Source organism: Gigantopelta aegis, chromosome 1 (assembly GCF_016097555.1).
Source record: "Gigantopelta aegis isolate Gae_Host chromosome 1, Gae_host_genome, whole genome shotgun sequence".
Classification (NCBI taxonomy): Eukaryota; Metazoa; Mollusca; class Gastropoda; order Neomphalida; family Peltospiridae; genus Gigantopelta; species Gigantopelta aegis.
The window spans coordinates 35,708,879-35,731,148 of record NC_054699.1 but is presented as its reverse complement, the minus strand read 5'-3'; the positions used below and the strand labels follow the sequence as shown (position 1 = coordinate 35,731,148).

At 38.4% G+C, this 22,270-nt stretch overlaps 1 protein-coding gene across 1 annotated transcript; it reads left to right on the top strand.

The window, feature by feature from the left end:
* The first annotated feature begins 599 nt into the window (after positions 1-599).
* On the top strand, positions 600-16,512 carry LOC121377547. The gene is made up of 7 exons (XM_041505629.1): positions 600-1,400; positions 10,162-10,375; positions 11,820-11,859; positions 13,145-13,329; positions 14,582-14,772; positions 15,379-15,571; positions 16,332-16,512. Exons 1-7 carry the CDS (start codon positions 600-602, stop codon positions 16,433-16,435), a joined length of 1,728 nt encoding a protein of 575 aa, XP_041361563.1. The 3' UTR covers positions 16,436-16,512.
* The last annotated feature ends 5,758 nt before the right edge of the window (positions 16,513-22,270 follow it).

Sequence of the window (22,270 nt, the reverse complement as noted above, 5' to 3'; positions counted from 1 at the left end):
GCTAACAAACCAGTAGAAATGCAATGCGATGCTAGTCAGCACGGTCTTGGAGCAGTTCTACTCCAAGAAGAGAAACCAGTTCCAGAGCATTGACAGACACCGAAAAGAATTACGCTCAAATAGAAAAGGAGATGCTCTCAATTGTGTTTGCCTGTGCCAAGTTTCATTGTTACATACTGGGGAAAACGGTCACTGTTGTTAACGAGCACAAGCCTCTGAAGCAAATCTTCAAAAAACCTCTTCACTCAGCTCCGATGCGACTACAAAGAATGCTGCTAAACCTTCAGTGGTATGATCTTCATGTTATCTACAAAAAAGGCACACTCATGAATCTCCCAGATACTCTGTCACGAGCACATCTATCTGATCAAACACCAGACATTCCATATCTAGAATCAGTCAGCACTCTGGATTTCATTTCTGTTACAAAAGATAAATATGAAGAAATCAAAGAGAAAACACAACAAGAGTTGAATCATCTATAAAAAGTTATTCTAGATGGATAGCCAGATTGAAGATCTGACCTACCAACAACTCTCCGACCTTATTGGGACTCGCGTGCTGAACTAACAGTATCTGATGGAATCATATACAAAGGCATGCGAATTGTTATACCTCCGAGTCTACAGAAATACATGCTAAAAATCATTCACGAGTCTCACCTGGGAATCGTAAAATGTAAACAACGAGGAAGAGAAGTAATGTATTGGCCATCAATGAATGCAGAGATAGAAGATACAGTCAAGAACTGCACAAAATGTGCAGAATTCCCAAGAAAAAATTCAGCAGAACCTCTCATGCCTACTTCAGTACCCAACTATCCATTTGCAGAAGTCTCAACAGATATTTTTGACTTCGAGGGAAAGAACCATCTCACTACGGTTGATTATTTTTCCAAATATATTGAGGTGGATGAACTTAGAAATCTCACCAGTGAACATGTTATTGAAAAACTAAAAAGTCAGTTTTGTCGTCATGGAATACTTGAAAAACTACGGAGTGATTACGGACCACAGTTCACAAGCAAACAGTTCCGGCAGTTTTGTAAAGACTATGGCATCAATCACAACACATCAAGTCCACACTTCCAATGTTCTAATGGGGAGGAAGAACGTGCCGTTCAAACGGTAAAGAAACTGTGGAGAAAGAACACTGACCGATATCTTGCACTTCTTGACTACCGAACAACTCCATTAGAAGGAATCAATCTTTCTCCGGCACAGCTTCTGATGGGACGTCGCCCTAGAAATAAACTACCATCATCCCGAGGCCTTTTGACTCCTTCATCTTACAATCAAGAAGTCATCAAACAGCGTCTTAACCTTGAAAAGGAGAGACAGAAATACTATCATGACAAACCAAATATTACAAGTCATGCGCCATTCCAACCAGGAGACCAGGTACGCATGGCTCCACTACCGGGTTCAAAAGAATGGCATGCAGCTGTGGTACTGAAGCACCATTCCCTGCCAAGATCGTACATAATACAATCAGGAAACCAGATATTTCGACGTAACAGAAAACATCTACACAATTCAACTGCAGAGGCAAACAAAGCGCCTTTACAGGCAGAAGAAAACATAGTATATAAGCCTCTTGAAACCGAGCCCAACAATTAAACAAATTCCCATGAATCCTCGCCGCTGAAGTCGAATCGGAGCGAAGTAATGCCTTCTCCATCTACTCTTCCGATAGAAGAAACAAAACCTGATGAGACTCTCTGTACAAGGTCTGGCCGTTCTATTCGCCCACCAAAGCGACTGGATTTATAGAAACTTATGTATATATTTATTCAGACTTCATTCGTTCATTAGGTAGTTTCATTTAATAGTTACGTTTCAGACACAATTCATCCTTTGCTGACAGTTTTGTTTGATTATTCTAATTAAGGATGTTTTTAGAAATATTGGGGAAAGGATGTGACGTTTATATATATATATATATATATATATATATATATATATATATATATATATATATATATATATATATGGACTGTCTCGCACATGGAGGAAACAACACAAAACGAGAAAGCGGAAGCAGCTCTGTGTCAAGGACATCTTTAACGCTAGCGGACATGACACGTCGTCTTACAGACGTCTCTTTGCATCTTCCTGAAATAAAATAACTGGGGGCATGACAAGTCATTTATCCTTAGCTTTATGAAATCTCCATATTTCACAACCATAATTTGAAACACTATTTACATATGTATCGAATATAAATAACATTGTTTCAATATTAAAATAATTTTAAATGCAAATACCTAATACTGCAAACAGTGCTGTTCGACCTTGTTCTGCAATTCTGATCTGTTTGCGGTTAAACTTACCATTACAGAAAAACAATAAACCAAGTAGGGAGTTGGTTCCAGTGGTATATAGAGGATACTCCCCGAGTGTCTTGTGATATCATAATTTATCAGCACTATGCCTATGAGCGTTTGTCCTGACAAAAGCCAGCCTGCCCCCTACATAAATGGGAGCCTGTACGCCTATAAACGTTTGTCCTGGCAAAAGTCAGCCTGCCCCCTACCCCCTACATAAATGGGAGCCCGTACGCCTATAAACGTTTGTCCTGGCAAAAGTCAGCCTGCCCCCTACCCCCTACATAAATGGGAGCCCGTACGCCTATGTACATTTGTCCTGGCAAAAGTCAGCCTGCCCCCTACCCCCTACATAAATGGGAGCCCGTACGCCTATGCACGTTTGTCCTGGCAAAAGCCAGCCTCCCCCTCCCCCCCCCCCCTAATAAAATGGGAGCCGTGACGCCTTTGAATGTTTGTCCTGGCAAAAGCCGCCCAGTCAGGTATGTGTGATCAAGGAAGTGTACTTAAACCTTTGTTGTTTATAAGCGTGACAATGAACTGGAACGAACCGTGATATTTTGAAGATAGTCTCCGGGAAGGATTACCCTTTCTCTCATCCTCAGGTATATGGGACATGAAAGAAAGCTATGTAAGAAATTTAATTCTGTACACAGAGCCGTAAAAGCGAGTAGCAGGTTGACGACAGACACTTGACGCAACATCCTTTTGGCTTCGTACACAATATTGAATACACTCAAATATAACAGCCTATATTATCGCAATTTCAATTCATGGCCACATTAATTTTCGTAATAGTACATTTTTAAATTTTTAAATTCTAACATTGGCTCTAACCCAGAGTGAATGCATTGTAAATTTTAAACGGGTATCAACCAGTGAATGGAATGATGAGTAGAGTTTGTTAGTTTGTTTTGTTTACCGACACCACTAGAGCACATCGGGTGTCAATCATTTGGTAATTCTGACTCGTAGTCATCAGAGTAAACCCGATACATTTTTCCTAATTCAGCACTTTCCCACATATAGTTAAGCCTTTGTCCAGTTGTGGTGCACTGGTTGGAACGAGGAAAACCCCAATCAGTTGAATGGATTCACCGGGGTGGTCCAATGCAATGACATGTGGTGGAAGGCCACACACGTTCTCGAAGGTATTCCTCGGATTCTCCAATGTAAAAAAATAAACAAATTAAATTAAAATATTGCTGTTGCCACTAATTTTTATTTTTCAGATATTTATTTGTTAATACATACAAACGACAGAATGTTTGTTGTTTTGATCAAGGGACGAAGGTTTAATGGGGTGGATGGAATTGGGTCTATTGCCGTGTCCGACCATGCTTTTTTTAAAATATTGGACAACTTAAAACATTTTTTAACATTTAGTAATTCTGACTCATAGTCATCAAAGGAAACCCGCTACATTGTGTTCCATAAGCAGCAAGGTGTGTTTTATATGCATTCCATGGCCTTTGACCAGATGTGGTGCACTGGTTGGAGCGAGAAAAACCCAATCAGTTGAATGGATCCTTTGAAGTGGTTTGATCCTGCGACGCAAACACCGCCTGTGTTGGACTGATCTCGCAATGTCTACATGGGCAGTACAGTCCTGCAGCAGAGGTCCCCAAAAGTCAAGTGTAACATTTGTCACCATGGTGAAAATTAATCTCTGGGGTACAGAGTTTATGAAAATATAAGGCGACACTTTCTAAAGGTGATGCGAACAAGATGGCGGCCATTTTCCAAAATGGCCACCAGTCCATCAATAAAATTGTATATCTTTAGAACTACAACACTTAGAAAGGCGATCTTGATGTCAAAACTTATGGTTATAGAGTCAATAAGTTCATCAAAACGGTTTGTTATACTGTTAGATAATTGGTTGTCAAACAGTTAAAATGGCAGTGAAAATGGCGGTGTTTTTGGCATGAAAATCTAATAATTCTTTTGGAAAGACACATTTTATGTTAAATATTAAATTTTAATGATCGATAACTTTAGCTGACAGGTTTTGAAGAATACTAAAAGAAACTTTAACCTACAATTGTAACTGTTCGTCTAAAATGATAACCAAGATGAGGTATGTAATTATGCTATACCTTTGATCAATTGATTGCTCATTGAGTACGAATTGTTGTCATTATAGAGCTATTAGCACTCACAAGTTACCACAACTACAATGCCAAACCATGAATTAATTAATAATGAATGGACGAATGAATGAATGCATGAATATTGAAGTTGTAATGTTCTTGTAGGCCATGTAAACAGTTAAAGTATGTTTTGTTTATCTACTCCACTAGAACGCACATTGGATTATTTATCGTCGGCTATTGGGTGCCATTTTGACGTCTTCCTTTGTTTTGATTTGATTTTATAATGCACTATCCCTCAGACAGTATGGCGCATACCACCACCTTTAATATATCAGTCGGGGAGCACTGGCTGGAACGAGAAATAGCCCATTGGGCCACCGACGGCCGTGTAACCAGTGAACGAAAAATAGTCCACTGGGCCACCGACGGCCGTGTAACCAGTGAATGAGAAATAGCCCATCGGTACACCGACGGCCGTGTAACCAGTGAACGAGAAATAGCCCACTGGGCCACCGACGGCCGTGTGACCAGTGTCTTTTTTAGTACGACTAGATTCCTGTCTTATCACGTCATAACAAATCGTAAAACAATCGCCTAATCCACATAATGTAGCAAGTTGTCTGTCGATAGCTAGATAGAATTGCACAAAGACACCAAACTTGTCGGCAACATTCTTCAACAGTTTTTCAAAGCAAAATGCTCGTTCCTATTAACTACATGATATAGGATAAAACAGAATGTTGCGGTAGCACAAATGCAAAAGTACTTAATTAAAGCATAGTTGTCGTGTTCTGATTATAATTTGGCAAGATTACATCATAATCAGTTTTTGTTTTACTATTAGCATATATTGTTATGTACCTAAGCCTAATCAAGATGAGCGTTTTACTAAGCTTTGATGCTTGGAAGTATAATTGCGGTTTCTTTCAATTATATTGCCTCGTGCAATCAGTCGGGAACATAAAGCATGTCTCGAGTTTTAGAATAAAGTATTAGTAGTGACGTCATACGTGTGCCTGACATTCTTTTTTTAAAAGTATTTTCCATAACACGGGAATGGAGGTTCTTCTGTACTAACCAATATGTCGATTTCAAATCCTATAAAAAAAAATCAAAAAAATCTCTGCGATTGTTTTTCCGATATTACAAACATTTCTATACATTATTCAAAAAGAAAATTTACCACGAAACCTATTTCATGAGATTATCGTACCATAATAGATGCTGTATACCAAAATTGGCTATATCAATTTTAACATTACCACAAGAAACAGGTAGATGGTTAAACATTCCTAAAACAAACAAACATGCGATGTACATTTTGAACACCATTATTTAGTCAATTGTAAAAATCAAAATATTAAAAACAATAGACAAAGATATATACAAAAAACATTATAGAACTACTCCTAGCGTGCTGAAAATGAACGGTATGTTATTATTGAAAAACCTGGCTTTGTTATTGTTTTTAAATCCAGTTTTGTGTACTTCTCAACTGATGATTCTCCTTGGCGCATTTTCATTATGTAGCCTGTGTTCATTGTTAACTATAGATGTTCTGTGTTCATTGTTAACTATAGATGTTCTGTGTTCATTGTTAACTATATATGTTCTGTGTTCATTGTTGACTACATATGTTCTGTGTTCATTGTTAACTATAGATGTTCTGTGTTAACTATAGATGTTCTGTGTTCATTGTTAACTATATATGTTCAGTGTTAACTCTAGATGTTCTGTGTTCATTGTTAACTATAGATGTTCTGTGTTAACTATAGATGTTCTGTGTTCTTTGTTAACTAGAGATGTTCTGTGTTCATTGTTAACTATATATATTATGTGTTCATTGTTAACTATAGATGTTCTGTGTTCATTGTTAACTGTATGTTCTGTGTTCATTGTTAACTATAGATGTTCTGTGTTCATTGTTAACTATATATATATTATGTGTTCATTGTTAACTATAGATGTTCTGTGTTCATTGTTAACTATAGATGTTCTTTGTTCATTGTTAACTATAGATGTTCTTTGTTCATTGTTAACTATAGATATTCTGTGTTCATTGTTAACTATAGATGTTCTGTGTTCATTGTTAACTATAGATGTTCTTTGTTCATTGTTAACTATAGATGTTCTGTGTTCCTTTCGCGTGTTTGTATTGTCCTCTTGTTACACATTGTAATGTGTCTGAGAGTTGTTTAATAAATCCATTCGAATCAGTTCAGTCGGCAGTTCAATAAGTTTGCTTTGTTTAACGACACCACTTGAGCACATTGATTTATTAATAATCGGCTATTTAATGTCTAACATATAGTCTTAGAGAGGAAATCCACACGATTTTCTTGCATTAGTTGCAAGGGATCTTTTATATGCACCATCCCATAGACACGATAGCACATATCACGGCCTTTGATTCTCTAGTGGTGTCGGCAGTTCAATGCGCGTATCGAAATCGTTTAGAGATGAGCAGTCAGATGCAACATTTACTAGCAAAAACTAAAACAAAACAGAAAAAAACACGAAAAAAAACAACAACCCCCAGCCAAAAAAACATGATCAAATTGATCTGGTGGGGATTTTGTTTGTTTGTGTTTTTTTGTTTTTGTTGCTTTTTCTATCCTTTTTTTTTTCTTTATCTCTCTTTTTATTATTATTATTATTATTTTATTTTTTTTAGGGTGTGGGAGATGGGTATTAAAAGTCCTTTACATATTTCAAGCTACATGTATATATTAAAAAAATCCGTGAGTTTGATGAGACAGTTGTTTAGTTGGTATTCGAATATTCGCTCGTCGTTGCATCGGGTTTCCTCTCCAAGACTATATGTCAAAATTACCAAATGTTTGACATCCAATAGCCGATGTTTAATCAATCAATATGCACTAGTGGTGCTGTTAAACAAACTTTAACTTCACGAAAAACAAGGATAGGCAGGTCATCTGATGAATAATGTGTTTTAAAAATCCAACATGCTGAAAATAATTAGGAACATTACTTTAATTTAAAAAACAACAACAATCTATTCACTTTAAAACATCAAATACAATAATAAACGACTATCCCTGGAATATATATTATGCTTTGTCAGGAATTTAGCAGTAGCTATTATTATAAGAGAAGGTGTGAGAATTTGTAGACGTATCAACACATTTGAAAGATATCAAACCGCAGACCAAAGGTGAGAGACCTGTCCTTGTTAAACTTGCAAAAAACACCAGTAAGACTAAGGCATATATTCGTGCCACTTTCTTATCTTACGTAAAGTCGTATGACACGCGTGATCCACACACCCTGTGGTTTCTCACAGCTGATACACGACGAGTTCCTATATAAACCCCCCACCAGTCTTCCAATCTGCCTCTCTAGCCAAGACATCAAGGTAAGCATTGAAGAATTCTAAAAGAAAGGACTGGTGTTTTCAAAGAGTTTGCAGTTGATATGCTACACTTGATTAGTCTAAGAGGCGGAACGTAGCCAACTGGTAAAGCGCTCGGTTGATCGGTCGGTTTGAGATCAATGCCCGTCGGTGGGCTCATTGGGCTATTTCTCGTTTCAGCCAGTGCACTACAACTGGTATATCAAAGGCCGTGGTATTTGCTGTCCTGTCTGTGGAATGGTGCATGTAAACGATCAAATGCTACTAATGGAAAAATGTAGCGGGTTTCCTCTCTAAGACTATATGTCAGAATTACCAAATGTTTGACATCCAGTAGCCGATGATTAATAAATCAATGTGCTCTAGCGATGTCTTAAACAAACCAAACTTTAAGTGTTTTATTTTGTTAGTCTAATTGTGATTAGATGGATGTCTTCTGGGTGTTCGTTATGACGCGAGAATGAAACAGATATCAAAGTTGTTTTAGGTCATTGTAATAAGAAGTTTCTATTGGTGAATATAAATTATTATCGAAACTCGTGTACTATTTTTTTTCTATTTAATATACCGTAAAAGACTGGGTAACCTGTATTAAATCTGCCATCTGTTTTAAGTGGCCATTTTGGACTAGATCTACTGGGGGTTATTCTAGTAACAGGGTTTAGCTTCTAATTAGAGCTTAAATTTCAGCGATACCTCATGAAAGTCAAAATTCACCGTGATGGATCCAGAAAATCCATTTGGGGATGGAGGTGGGGCCAATGTCAAGTGGTCAAAGTCCACAAACGTTCCCCAAGGGATTCCTCTGATTCTCCAACGTATTTCTTTTTTTCTTTTTTCTTTTTTTTTTTTTTTTTAAAGAAGCACAATTTTATTTTATTTTTTGGTGGGGGGGGGGGCAGTATCTAGCACCCCCTTTTTCCGACGCCTATGTAACTATCTAACCACGAAACAGAAAGTAGTATAATTATATGCTAATGATATACAAAACAGAAATTAGTATAATTATATGCTAATGATATACCAAACAGAAATTAGCATAATTGTATGCTAATGATATATATATTTTTTCAACATATGAAGATTTTCTTTATCACTACCGTAGAAGTACTAAACACAATTTAACAAAATATAGCATAATATATATTATTATTATTATTATTATTATTATTATTATCCACATGGTTCAACATAACCTAGTTAATAAACATCATACGAAACACACGTGTAATAACAAGTGTATTGACGTAATTTTTGGGAAGCGACATCATAACATAACGTTGCTTCCACAGACTTAGCTCAGATTGTGCATGTGAAATATGATGTCATCTCTTTCAAGCTGTGATAGAAACATTTTGAGACGGCCTTTGGTATTCATAAAAAATATAATAACAACAATAATAAAATGTATAATAAAGAAATTATTTTACTCACGTGTGAATCGTACTGATTTTACGAAACTGTCGCTCATACAATACAACAGTCCTGACACACGTTTCGTAAAATCAGTACGACACACAAGGTCGTATAATACTCTCTATATTGTATGCTTATGAGGAATATCTGTTTTGTTTCTTCACCAGATGAAGATTTTCGCTATCACCACCACAATTACTAAACACAATTTAGCACAAACTATCGTAATATATAATATTATTACTCATATGGTTAAGGGCGGGACGTAGCCCAGTGGTAAAGTGCTCGCTCGATGCGCGATCGGTCTGGGATTGATTCCCGTCGGTGGACCCATTGGGCTATTTCTCGTTCCAGCCAGTGCACCACGACTGGTTTATCAAAGGCCGTGGTATGTACTACCCTCTCTGTGGGATGGCGCATATAAAAGATCCCTTGCTGCTAATCGAAAAGAATAGCCCATGAAGTGGCGACAGTAGGTTTCCTCTCTCAATATCTGCGTGGTCCTTAACCATATGGCTGACGCCATATAACCGTAAATAAAATGTGTTGAGTGCGTCGTTAAATAAAACATTTCTTTCTTCTTCTTTTTTCCATATGGTTAAAAATATATTGGTACATTTCAAAGTGATACGTCCCACTAGAACGTCAAGTGGGACGAACACTTCGTGACGTCATCGATTGGCACACCACACCTTTATAGGAACGTCAACCAAACGAGTTGAGTGATATAAATTAAGATAGATTATGGGTAATAAATAGTATATTAAGCTCGCTACCATTCTGTATCATGTTACGTCCTTCGTGAAATAATATCCATTGTCACTCGCTAAAGCTCGTGACAAATGAAATTTATTTCACTCGGGACATAAATATGATACGAAATGGAAGCTCGTTTAATATCCTGTAAATATTGTATGATTATGATAAATATCTCGGGTTTTTTTCACCAGATGAAGATTTTCGTGTTCCTCGCCGTAGCTGCCCTACTGTCCGGAGCAAACGCTTCCAGCATTGGCGACTTCTTCGGAAACCTGTTCCACACAATTGGCAACACCCTGCACTCCATCACCGATACCGTGAAACCGCTCGCCGCCCAACTCGGCCAGAGTCTGCTCAGCACACTGAAAACACAAGGGGCTCAACTCCTGGGCGGTGTGGTGCAAAGTAAGTGACGATCCTCACTCGGAACTCTTCGTCTGATTCCCAGAATAAAACATAAAACAACAGAAACAACAAAACACTTAGTAAAAATCGCCCATGGGCTTTCAATTATTGTCAATATCTTCAGGGGGTAATACAATATCGTTAGAAAACGTTTCATATATCAGTAGACATGTGTCCATAAATGATACCATTGTACATGGTATGTGTCTATATACCATTGTACATGATATGTGTCTATATACCATTGTACATGATATGTGTCTATATATCATTGTACATAATATGTGTCTATATATCATTGTACATGATACGTGTCTATATACCATTGTACATGATACGTGTCTATATACCATTGTACATAATATGTGTCTATATACCATTGTACATGATATGTGTCTATATACCATTATATGTGTCTATATATCATTGTACATAATATGTGTCTATATATCATTGTACATGATATGTGTCTATATACCATTATATGTGTCTATATACCATTGTACATAATATGTGTCTATATACCATTGTACATGATACGTGTCTATATACCATTGTACATGATATTTGTCTATACACCATTGTACATGATATAAGTCTATATACCATTGTACATGATCGTGTCTATAGATCAATGTACATGGTCGTGTCTATATATACTAATGTGCGTGTGTCTATATACCAATTTGCATACGTCTATTTACATATGTCTATAAATTATACTAATGTGCATGTGTCTATTATATACTAATGTGCGTGTGACTATTATATACCAATGTACGTGTGACTATTATATACTAAGGTACGTGTGACCATTATATACCAATGTACGTGTGACTATTATATACCAATGTATGTGTGACCATTATATACCAATGTACGTGTGACTATTATATACCAATGTGTGTGTGACTATTATTTACCAATGTACGTGTGTCTATTATATACCAATGTACGTGTGACCATTATATACCAATGTACGTGTGTATATTATATACCAATGTACGTGTGACTATTACTAATATACGTGTGACTATTATATACCAATGTACGTGTGACCATTATATACCAATGTACGTGTGACTATTATATACCAATGTACGTGTGTATATTATACATCAATGTACGTGTGACTACTATATACCAATGTACCTGTGACTATTACATACCAATGCACGTGTGACTATTACATACCAATGTACGTGTGACTATTATATACCAATGTACCTGTGACTATTACATACCAATGTACGTGTGACTATTACATACCAATGTACCTGTGACTATTATATACCAATGCACGTGTGACTATTACATACCAATGTACGTGTGACTATTACGTACCAATGTACGTGCGACTATTATATACCAATGTTCGTGTGACTATTATATACCAATGTACGTGTGACTATATACAAATTAACATGTACTGAACGTCTTTCAGGTCTAACTGGTGCTTTGAGTTCGGCTGGAGGCAAGAGAGAGTAAGTATTAGTAAATACTTTTTCTACTACTACTATTACTACTACTACTACCACTGCGACAATTACTAATACTAATTATTAGTATCTTTTTAAAAATATAATAATAATTTGATGAAACACTGCATTAAGGGCATTATACGTGTGTTGTATTGAACTTATGTTGTGTTGTCCAACTTAGCAAACACCCTCTCCCCCAACCCACACACTACTACATCAAAGTTCGTGGCATGTACTGTCCCCCGCCTCTCTCTCTCTCTTCCCCATTTCGTCCTATTCACATGGTTTCATTTGTAGCTAGTGCTCAATAGTGACCCCCCCCCCCCCCCCCCCCGACACAGACATACCATTCTCAAACTCATCATCCTGTACATATAAATTTGCCTGTGAATCTTGTATTTGGCATTATACTACCGAGATGTAGACGAGGATTAATAAACGTGTATAAATGCACCCTTCCTCTCCAAGTCTGAGCGAGATTAATAAACATGTATAAATGTACCCTTCCTCTCCCAGTCTGAACAAGATTAATAAACGTGTATACATGTACCCTTCCTCTCCCAGTCTGAGCGAGATTAATAAACGTGTATAAATGTGCCCTTCCTCTCCAAGTCTGAGCGAGCGAGATTAATAAACGTGTATAAATGTGCCCTTCCTCTCCAAGTCTGAGCGAGATTAATAAACGTGTATACATGTACCCTTCCTCTCCCAGTCTGAGCGAGATTAATAAACGTGTATACATGTACCCTTCCTCTCCCAGTCTGAGCGAGATTAATAAGCGTGTATAAATGTACCCTTCCTCTCCCAGTCTGAGCGAGATTAATAAACGTGTATAAATGTACCCTTCCTCTCCCAGTCTGAGCGAGATTAATAAACGTGTATACATGTACCCTTCCTCTCCCAGTCTGAGCGAGATTAATAAACGTGTATACATGTACCCTTCCTCTCCCAGTCTGAGCGAGATTAATAAACGTGTATACATGTACCCTTCCTCTCCCAGTCTGAGCGAGATTAATAAACGTGTATACATGTACCCTTCCTCTCCCAGTCTGAGCGAGATTAATAAGCGTGTATAAATGTACCTTTCCTCTCCCAGTCTGAGCGAGATTAATAAACGTGTATACATGTACCTTTCCTCTCCCAGTCTGAGCGAGATTAATAAACATGTATAAATGTACCTTTCCTCTCCCAGTCTGAGCGAGATTAATAAACGTGTATACATGTACCCTTCATCTCCCAGTCTGAGCGAGATTAATAAGCGTGTATAAATGTACCCTTCCTCTCCCAGTCTAAGCGAGATCGCCTCCTTCCTAACCACTGGCAAGCACGTCATCGACAAGATGGCCACCAACTTGAGCGCGTTCTTCCAGGCAGCCATGGGTAAACTGGCCAACATTGCAGACAAGATCCACAGCTTGGAGTTCCTCAAGGAACCAGTCGAGAATATCATCTCTGAAATCAAGAATGTTGTTAGTAAGTAGACTGTTGTTAGTAAGTACTCTGTTGTCGACTTGTTTCTTTGTTTGATTTTCCGGGGTGAGATAGTATTTTTGAGGGGCTGCACTAAGAATATTAGTAGAAAATATAAATGGTCATGGGTTTGATTGAAAGCATAGTTTATTGCATAACCAACAAAAAGATTGGCCACAAGTTTGCCAGCTAATACTTATTTGCAAATATGTGGAATACAAACTGACTATCTGTTCGGACGATGCTGAGTCATTAAAATAGTATATTACGGTACTGTGGCAAACATTTACACAATGGTTTTAAACGAAAACTAACAAACCAATTAATATAAACATCTGCACTGTTTTACTTGGTAATCCAAATGATACATACCACTGCAAATTTGCTTAAATGAAGCCAAATTTGATGAAGTTGTTACTAGAATAACATTTTACAGAAATATCTAAAAATATACATTGCTCAGAAAGTGAAGACCGCTTCATGGATAAATGGGGTATTTTAGAATTATAATATCAATTATTATATTAAATTAAGTTTACAGGTGGGTTTTTGTTTCGTTTTGTTTTTTGTTTGTTTTTTGTGTGTGTGTGTCTTTGTGTGTGTTTTTTTGTGTTTTTTGGGAGGGGTGGGTTGGGTGTGTGTGTGTCTGTGGGGGGGGGGGGGGGATGCTATAACAAAACTTGAAAAATTAGACCCAAGAAAACCTTCCTGTTTTCTGTTACAGCTATTTACTTCTGACTAAAGTGTCTATCCTCCATGCATTTTTAGCTGCTATATTGTAATTGCATAAAGGGTTGTAGAAAATAATGTGTATTGAAACTGTTACAAGTTATGCTCAAGCCACGTGAGTATAAAGCAAATGTAAATGTGGCAATTAGTTTTCATGGAATGAAATCTTTAAAAATGCCTCCCCCCCCCCTAAAAAAACAAAAACAAAACAAAACAAAAAACAAACAAACAAACAAAAAAACAACAAAAAAAACAAAAAAAAAAACAAACAACAAAAAACAAAACAAAAAACAACAAACAAACAAACAAAAACAACTTACTATTCAGACCTGCAGGTAGAAGTGTACTCAAATCCTTGATGTTAATTTATCTGTTCAGACTTTCATGGACGCCTACACTCAAATTATCTATGTTATTTTTCTATTCAGACTTACAGGGACACCTGTTCTCAAATCCTGTGTTATTTATCTATTGAGACTTTCATGGGCACCTGTACTCAAATCCTTTATGTTATTTATCTATTCAGACCTGCACGGACATCTGCAGCTGGCCAACATCGCCGACCTTCTGAAGGACCCAACTCAGTTCCTCGTCAAGATGGGCGGCAAGCTCCTGGGAAGTCTGATGCACAAGAGAAGTGCCATCGTCGACGGCCTCAAATCCGTTGGACAGTCATTGCTCGATATGTTCAAGCCCCTCATCGACCAAGTCCACCAGGTAAGTCCACACACATCCAAAACTGATGTCCAGCCATCCTCGCTGCTCCCATGTCCTTCCCAGACCCACAAAACCCAATCCTCGTCGTTACACAATCCCATTCAAAAACAAGACCCAACTCTCAAAATCCAAACCCAAGGTCAAACTCGTTTAGTAAACTGTATTAATCATATCAAATGAATGTTTTTGTCGTTTGTTGCTTTTGCTGGGTTTTTAAAATGATTCTGTGGTGGGATGGGGTGAGGTTGAGTGTGGCTTTTGTTTCCATTTTTATTTTATTTTTAACAATTTTATTTCCATTTCTTTACTCCTTTTTATTATTTTTTATTTTCAAAATTATTAATTAATTAATTATTAACTACATTATCGTCTTGGTAGTAACCCGTGCTTTAAACGGCTATTTTATAGATTCATCATAAATGAATTATGTCATCACGTTTCACCATCAATGCATTATGATGTCATCACGATTCACCATAAATACATTATGTCATCACGTTTCACCACAAATGCATTATGTCATCACGTTTTACCACAAATGCATTATGATGTCATCATGTTTCACCATAAAATGCATTATGACATCATCACGTTTCCCTCTTGCAGCATGTCGCCACCCTTGGAAGCACCCTGGCCACCGCTGCCTCAGGAATTGTCTCTGCCATCAAGCCGCACATTGACACCCTCAAGAGCCAGCTGTCGGAGCACCTGAACACTCTGAAGCAGGTGGGCGCCACCCTCCTCGAACAAGGCAAGAACGCAGTGTCAGCTCTTGGATCAGCCGTCACCGATATCGTTGGTATGGCCATTGTTTGTTTATACTCGCTTTGTTTGTTGGGGGGGGGGGGGGGGGGGGTGTTTGCAGGGGAAGGGGCATGATGTAGCCAAGTGGTAAAGCGCTCGCTTGATGCGAAGTCGGGTGGGGATCGATCCCCTTCTGTGGACCCGTTGGGCTATTTCTCTTTCCAGCCAGTGCACCACGACTGGTTTATCAAAGGCCATGCTATGTCCTATCCTGTCTGTGGAATAGTGCATACAAAAGGTCCCTTGTTATTAATGTAAAAATGTAGCGGGTTTTCTCTCTAATACTATATGTCAAAATTACCACGTCTGACATCCAATAGCTGATGATTAATAAATCAATGTACTGTAGTCGTGTCGTTAAACAAAACAAAAAATACTGATTTTCGTGCTTATATCCAATTAAGGTTCTAGCACGCTGTTCTGGGCACACACACCTCAGGTATCTCGGCGCTCCGTGGGTCTATGGGTTTGTAACAATGAACCTCAGTAAACAAGTTTTTCCAGTAAATAATTATAAATTTTCCTATGTTTCGCATGACATGAAACTGCAATTTCACATACAGTATTCAACTATCGCTTGATAACACACATAACAAAAAATATGTGGGAATCAAGTCAGTTAGGGCCGAATTTACAAAGCCCGTTTATGTCTTATACGTGTGTAACTACATACATTTACAATGCTTAAACAGGCTTCGTAAATTCTGCCGATAATGTTTAATAAACACGTACATCACACATTGTTAATTTTCCAGGACAAACCGCCGTGAATGCCGCCCCTGCTCTCCACCAGCTTCTCGAGACCGGGAAATCTGCCGCTGGCGTCATCGGAGGTCATCTCATCCAGGCTCTGGGATAAACAGTTTAACAAGACACTGAACAGTCAAGTGAACTGTCATTAAAACGTTTTAAAAAACAAAGCGTCTTGTTGTTGAACACATAAGTCCCAGACACGTTCAGACGGAATGATATAGGACGAATGGGGGCTGGGTGGGTGAACTCTGGGGCCTGAACAGGACATTTGAGTGAAGAACGAGTGCAAAATGCTGCACGGACGCTGAAATGGGTTCTGAATTATTTTTTAAAAGTTAATATATATATATATATATATATATATATATATATATATATATATATATATATTTATATATATATATTATTTATTTATCATATATCTTACGTTTTTAGTGCAATTAAGGTATGTGATATCTTTGCGATCACATACTTTAAGAATTAGATAACTTTGCAAATTGGATGTAAATAATCGAGGTCACGACACAAGGATTATTGACACTTAGGCTAAGCAAACGTACTTGGATGACACTCCATAACTGACGTATGCATTCATAGTCATCAAATAAAAAAATTCAATACCAATTTTACACTGAAAGCTGTCCAGCGTTCAGAAAACAAAAAAACGTTAAGCCTTAGTTTATTTTGATGCAAGGCCATCCAAAATGACGTCATTCGAGTTTGACATCATTTACATTCAAAAATAAACCGCGCCACAAATTCTTACGTCATTTGAATATCTAGTATATCGGACTGGAATTACAGCTGCTTGTAATAGTTTACGTTGGATACACGTTGTATTAAGCTTTAGATTATATGATAAAGAGATTATTACCATCGTGTGTGTGTGTGTGTATGTATGTATGTATGTATGTGTTGGGGTAAACTGTTGTAGACAGTAGCCACACTGATAAACACCGATAAAACAAATTCCAAGATGGCCGCCATGTAAAATAAAATTAAAACTGTTGGTATCAATTTTAGACTTGAGAATTTTTCTTGGAAACAGAACATTTGTAGTGTAGTCATGACAGATTAACCCAGTTAAGAACTGCATTAAGATGGGGCATGTATCATTCGAGATGCTTTGCTGATTTGATACATCACTGCAGGTTCATTTTACTTCTCACAAAACACTTTTCTGTTAGTTTCGTAAATATAAGTTTGTTGTGAAGGTACATGTAATTACTCACAGGGTTTTCGGTATTACTCACTGGGCAGTTAAGCCGAAATGTGTCCCTCGAACACGAACCAGTACGATACTATAAGACTTTGCTCGCCTAGGTGGTACCAGTTACGGCTCTGTCTCACGGACTATATGGTTTATTCAACCTATAGCTACGTACAGGGGTCGCGGTGTGTTTAATACATTGTACAGCAACAGGTCACAGTCATGGGCCTTTGTCTCAGCATTGTAAGCACATGCAATGCATTTCTATAGAATAGAATGGGTTTGATTATCTGTCCCTTCCGTCTCTCTTTGTCTCCCATCACTCATCACTGTTGGCGTGTCTCTGTGTCTCTCGCTCCTCCACCCCCACCCCCCCCGTCTCTCTCTCTCTCTCTCTCTCTCTCTCTCTCTCTCTCTCTCTCTCTCTCTCTCTCTCTCTCTCTCTCTCTCTCTCTCTCTCTCTCTCTCTCTCTCTGTGTGTGTGTGTGTGTGTGTATGTATGTATGTATGTATGTATGTATGTATTGGGGTAAACTGTTGTAGACAGTAGCCACACTGATAAATATAGCTCCATCATGTTAAGTACAGACTCGGGTAAACTCTGCTGTAGACAGTAGCTACACTGATAAACATAGCTCCATCATGTTAAGTACAGACTGGGGTAAACTGCTGTAGACAGTAGCTACACTAATAAACATAGCTCCATCACGTTAAGTACAGACTGGGGTAAATTGTTGTAGACAGTAGCTACACTCATAAACATAGCTCCATCACGATAAGTACAGACTGGGGTAAATTGTTGTAGACAGTAGCTACACTCATAAACATAGCTCCATCATGTTAACTACAGACTGGGGTAAATTGTTGTAGACAGTAGCTACACTCATAAACATAGCTCCATCACGATAAGTACAGACTGGGGTAAATTGTTGTAGACAGTAGCTACACTCATAAACATAGCTCCATCACGTTAAGTACAGACTGGGGTAAATTGTTGTAGACAGTAGCTACACTAATAAACATAGCTCCATCACGATAAGTACAGACTGGGGTAAATTGTTGTAGACAGTAGCTACACTCATAAACATAGCTCCATCACGTTAAGTACAGACTGGGGTAAATTGTTGTAGACAGTAGCTACACTCATAAACATAGCTCCATCACGATAAGTACAGATTAGGGAAAACGTTGTTGTAGACAGTAGCTACACTGATAAATATAGCTCCATCATGTTAAGTACAGACTGGGGTAAACTTGTAGACAGTAGCCACACTGATAAACATAACTCCATCACGTTAAGTACAGACTGGGGTAAACTGTTGTAGACAGTAGCTACACTAATAAAAATAGCTCCATCGAGTTAAGTACAGACTGGGGTAAATTGTTGTAGACAGTAGCCAAACTCTAAACATAACTCCATCACGTTAAGTACAGACTGGGGTAAATTGTTGTAGACAGTAGCCACACTGTAAACATAACGCCATCACGTTAAGTACAGACTGGGGTAATTTGTTGTAGACAGTAGCCACACTGATAAACATAACTCCACCACGTTAAGTACAAACTTAGGTAAACTGTTGTAGACAGTAGTCACACCAATAAACATAGCTCCATCACGTTAAGTACAGACTGGGATAAACTGTTGTAGACAGTAACCACACTGATATTTCTAAACTATTTAGATAAATGTAAATTACTGACAAGTTTGCAAAATACAATACCAGTTGTGCTAAATATAAATAACAATTTCGTAAATACAAAACATATGTAACAACTTTTGCAAAATAGAAATAGCTATTTTCCCAAAATAATAATAAATAACAAATGTAGGTAACACATTTGCAAAATATAAATAATACTTTCGTGCAAAATATAAATGACAATGATTACAAAACAGATGTAAATATATATTAATAGCGTTTGCGAATTGCAATGGTTCAGACGAAATGACAAAACATGAAATAAAGTTTGTTTTGTTTAACGACACCACTAGAGCACATTGATATATTAGTCGTCGGCTATTGGATGTCGAACATATGGTAATTCTGACTCGTAGTCAATAGAGGAAGCCCGCTACACTTTCTTACTGCAGCAAGGAATCTTTTATATGTACTTTTCAGCAGACAGGAAAGCACATACCACGGCCTTTGACCAATTGTGGAGCACTGGTTGGAACGAGAAAAAAACAATCATTTGAACGAATCCACTGAGGTGGTTCGATCCTGCGACGCAAACACCTTAAGCGAATGCTCAACCGACTGAGCTAAATCCCGCCCAAGACAAAATATGTAACTAAAGCTAAAACATGTTGCTGGGTCTTGGAAAGTATGGTGTCAATATAAGCTATTCACAAAGACAGCAGTCTCCAGATACATCGTCTCTGAGTTGTTCTAGGCCTCAGCCGAGAATTCCTTCAGATGCAGGCTGTATATATATATACTCTTCAAAAAAAGAAACGCAAAAGGGTACAAATGGGTTATAACTCCGATTTTATGTTTCCTACCGGTTCATGCTTTGTGAATATAAGGTCATTGCATGTCCCAAACACATTCCCACGGTTACATTCGATAAAACGCAGCTACTGTACAATAAAGTTCCAAAATGTGAATATTCGCAAAAACGCAGCCACGTGCAAACCATGTCACCACTGCACGTGCGTTGTCTGCACGTGCAACATGAACACCGACAGTATAAAAGTGCAGGGTGTTCGCTTGCCTGGCCTCTGTATCTGGCCGACAGTTGACAATCCAGGACATGCCACGTCTCAGTGAACCGCAGAGAAACAATGCCATCGGCCGACTAGACGCAGGCGAATCCAGAACGGCCGTTGCCAGGGCATTCCATGTGTCCCCAAGCACCATCTCCAGACTGTGGGACCGTTACCAGCAACATGGATCAACACGTGACCTCCCTAGATCCGGTCGACCACGGGTCACTACCCCCGGGCAGGACCGCTACATCCGGGTACGCCACCTTCGGGAACGATTGACTACTGCCACCTCCACAGCCGCAGCAATACCAGGTTTGCGCAGGATATCCGACCAGACCGTACGGAACTGCCTACGTGAGGTAGGAATTCGTGCCAGACGTCCAGTTCGAGGTGTCATCTTAACACCACAACACCGTCGACTCCGACTGCAGTGGTGCCAGATTCATCGACAATGGCCTCAACTGCGATGGAGACAGGTGTGGTTCAGTGACGAGTCCCGATTTCTGCTCCGACTTCATGATGGAAGATGTCGCGTGTATAGGCGTCGTGGTGAACGTTATGCGGCAAACTGTGTGCAGGAAGTGGACAGATTCGGCGGGGGTAGTGTCATGGTGTGGGCAGCCATCTCACACACTGGCAGAACTGACCTGGTCCACGTGCAGGGCAACCTGAATGCACAGGGCTACATTGACCAGATCCTCCGGCCACACATCGTTCCAGTTATGGCCAACGCCAACGCAGTGTTCCAACATGACAACGCCAGGCCTCACACAGCACGTCTCACAACGGCTTTCGTACAGAACAACAACATTAATGTCCTTCCTTGGCCATCGATATCACCGGATTTGAACCCAATTGAGCATCTATGTGACGAGTTGGACCGACGCCTCCGACAGCGACAACCACAGCCCCAGACCCTGCCCGAGCTGGCAGCAGCCTTGCAGGCCGAGTGGGCCACCATCCCCCGGGACGTCATCCGTACTCTGGTTGCTTCAATGGGCAGGCGGTGCCAGGCAATTGTCAACACACGCGGAGGCCACACCCGGTATTGACTCCAGATGACCTTGACCTTGGTGGTGTGTCCTATCACTTACTCACAATGGACTAGAGTGAATTGTGAACAATCCTGCAACATTTGGTAATTATCGGACTCGCCATTCAATAATTAAATCAATTCTCCAAATGTTACGACAATGTGGTTTTGCGTTTCTTCTTTTGAAGAGTATATATATGAGAACCCTGACCAAGATACACACACACACACATACGCCATCAATACGGTCGGTATCGTTAGTAAACGCCATGTAGAAATCAATTAACATTACCATTACTAACAAAGATCAGTCAACACTACAATTACTAAAACAACTCTGTCACACCGGGACTTAATTTAATACAACTTTACTTTATCGTTATGATATAATATAAAAATTTCCGCTATTATAGAATTTACTTTATTCTTGTTGAACGACGTCGCTGAAAAACTAATGTTATCTTTCGATAAACCTTAGAAAATGACGTCACTAACTCAAATGTAAAAAAAAAAAAAAAAAAAAAGAAGAGAAGAAACAAAATTAATAAAGTGTATAATATAATTTATTAAAAACTAATTTATGTTTATTTTCAAATAAACAATTTGTTTTTTGTCATTATAAGATTTTTTAATTATTTTTTGTGTGACTTCATCGCTACACTACGCGATTTTATACAATTTGTGACCGTTATACTATACACTATTCTTATATAATTTGACCATAAATAATATACTTTCAATAAAAGTAGACAAACTATCACTTTCTCTATTACAGGCCAGCTAATTTTACATGGTTGAACCCTAACACCATCCACCCACCACAAAAGTACTTGATAATAATAATAATAATAATAATAATAATAATAATAATAACAAAATAAAATGAAGTTCTAGCACTAATACAAAAAGTACAATTTGACAATCTGTGTGACTAGCACGTGCAGCATGCGTTGTTTAGCATTGGTCGTTGACACCTTGATCTGTGGAC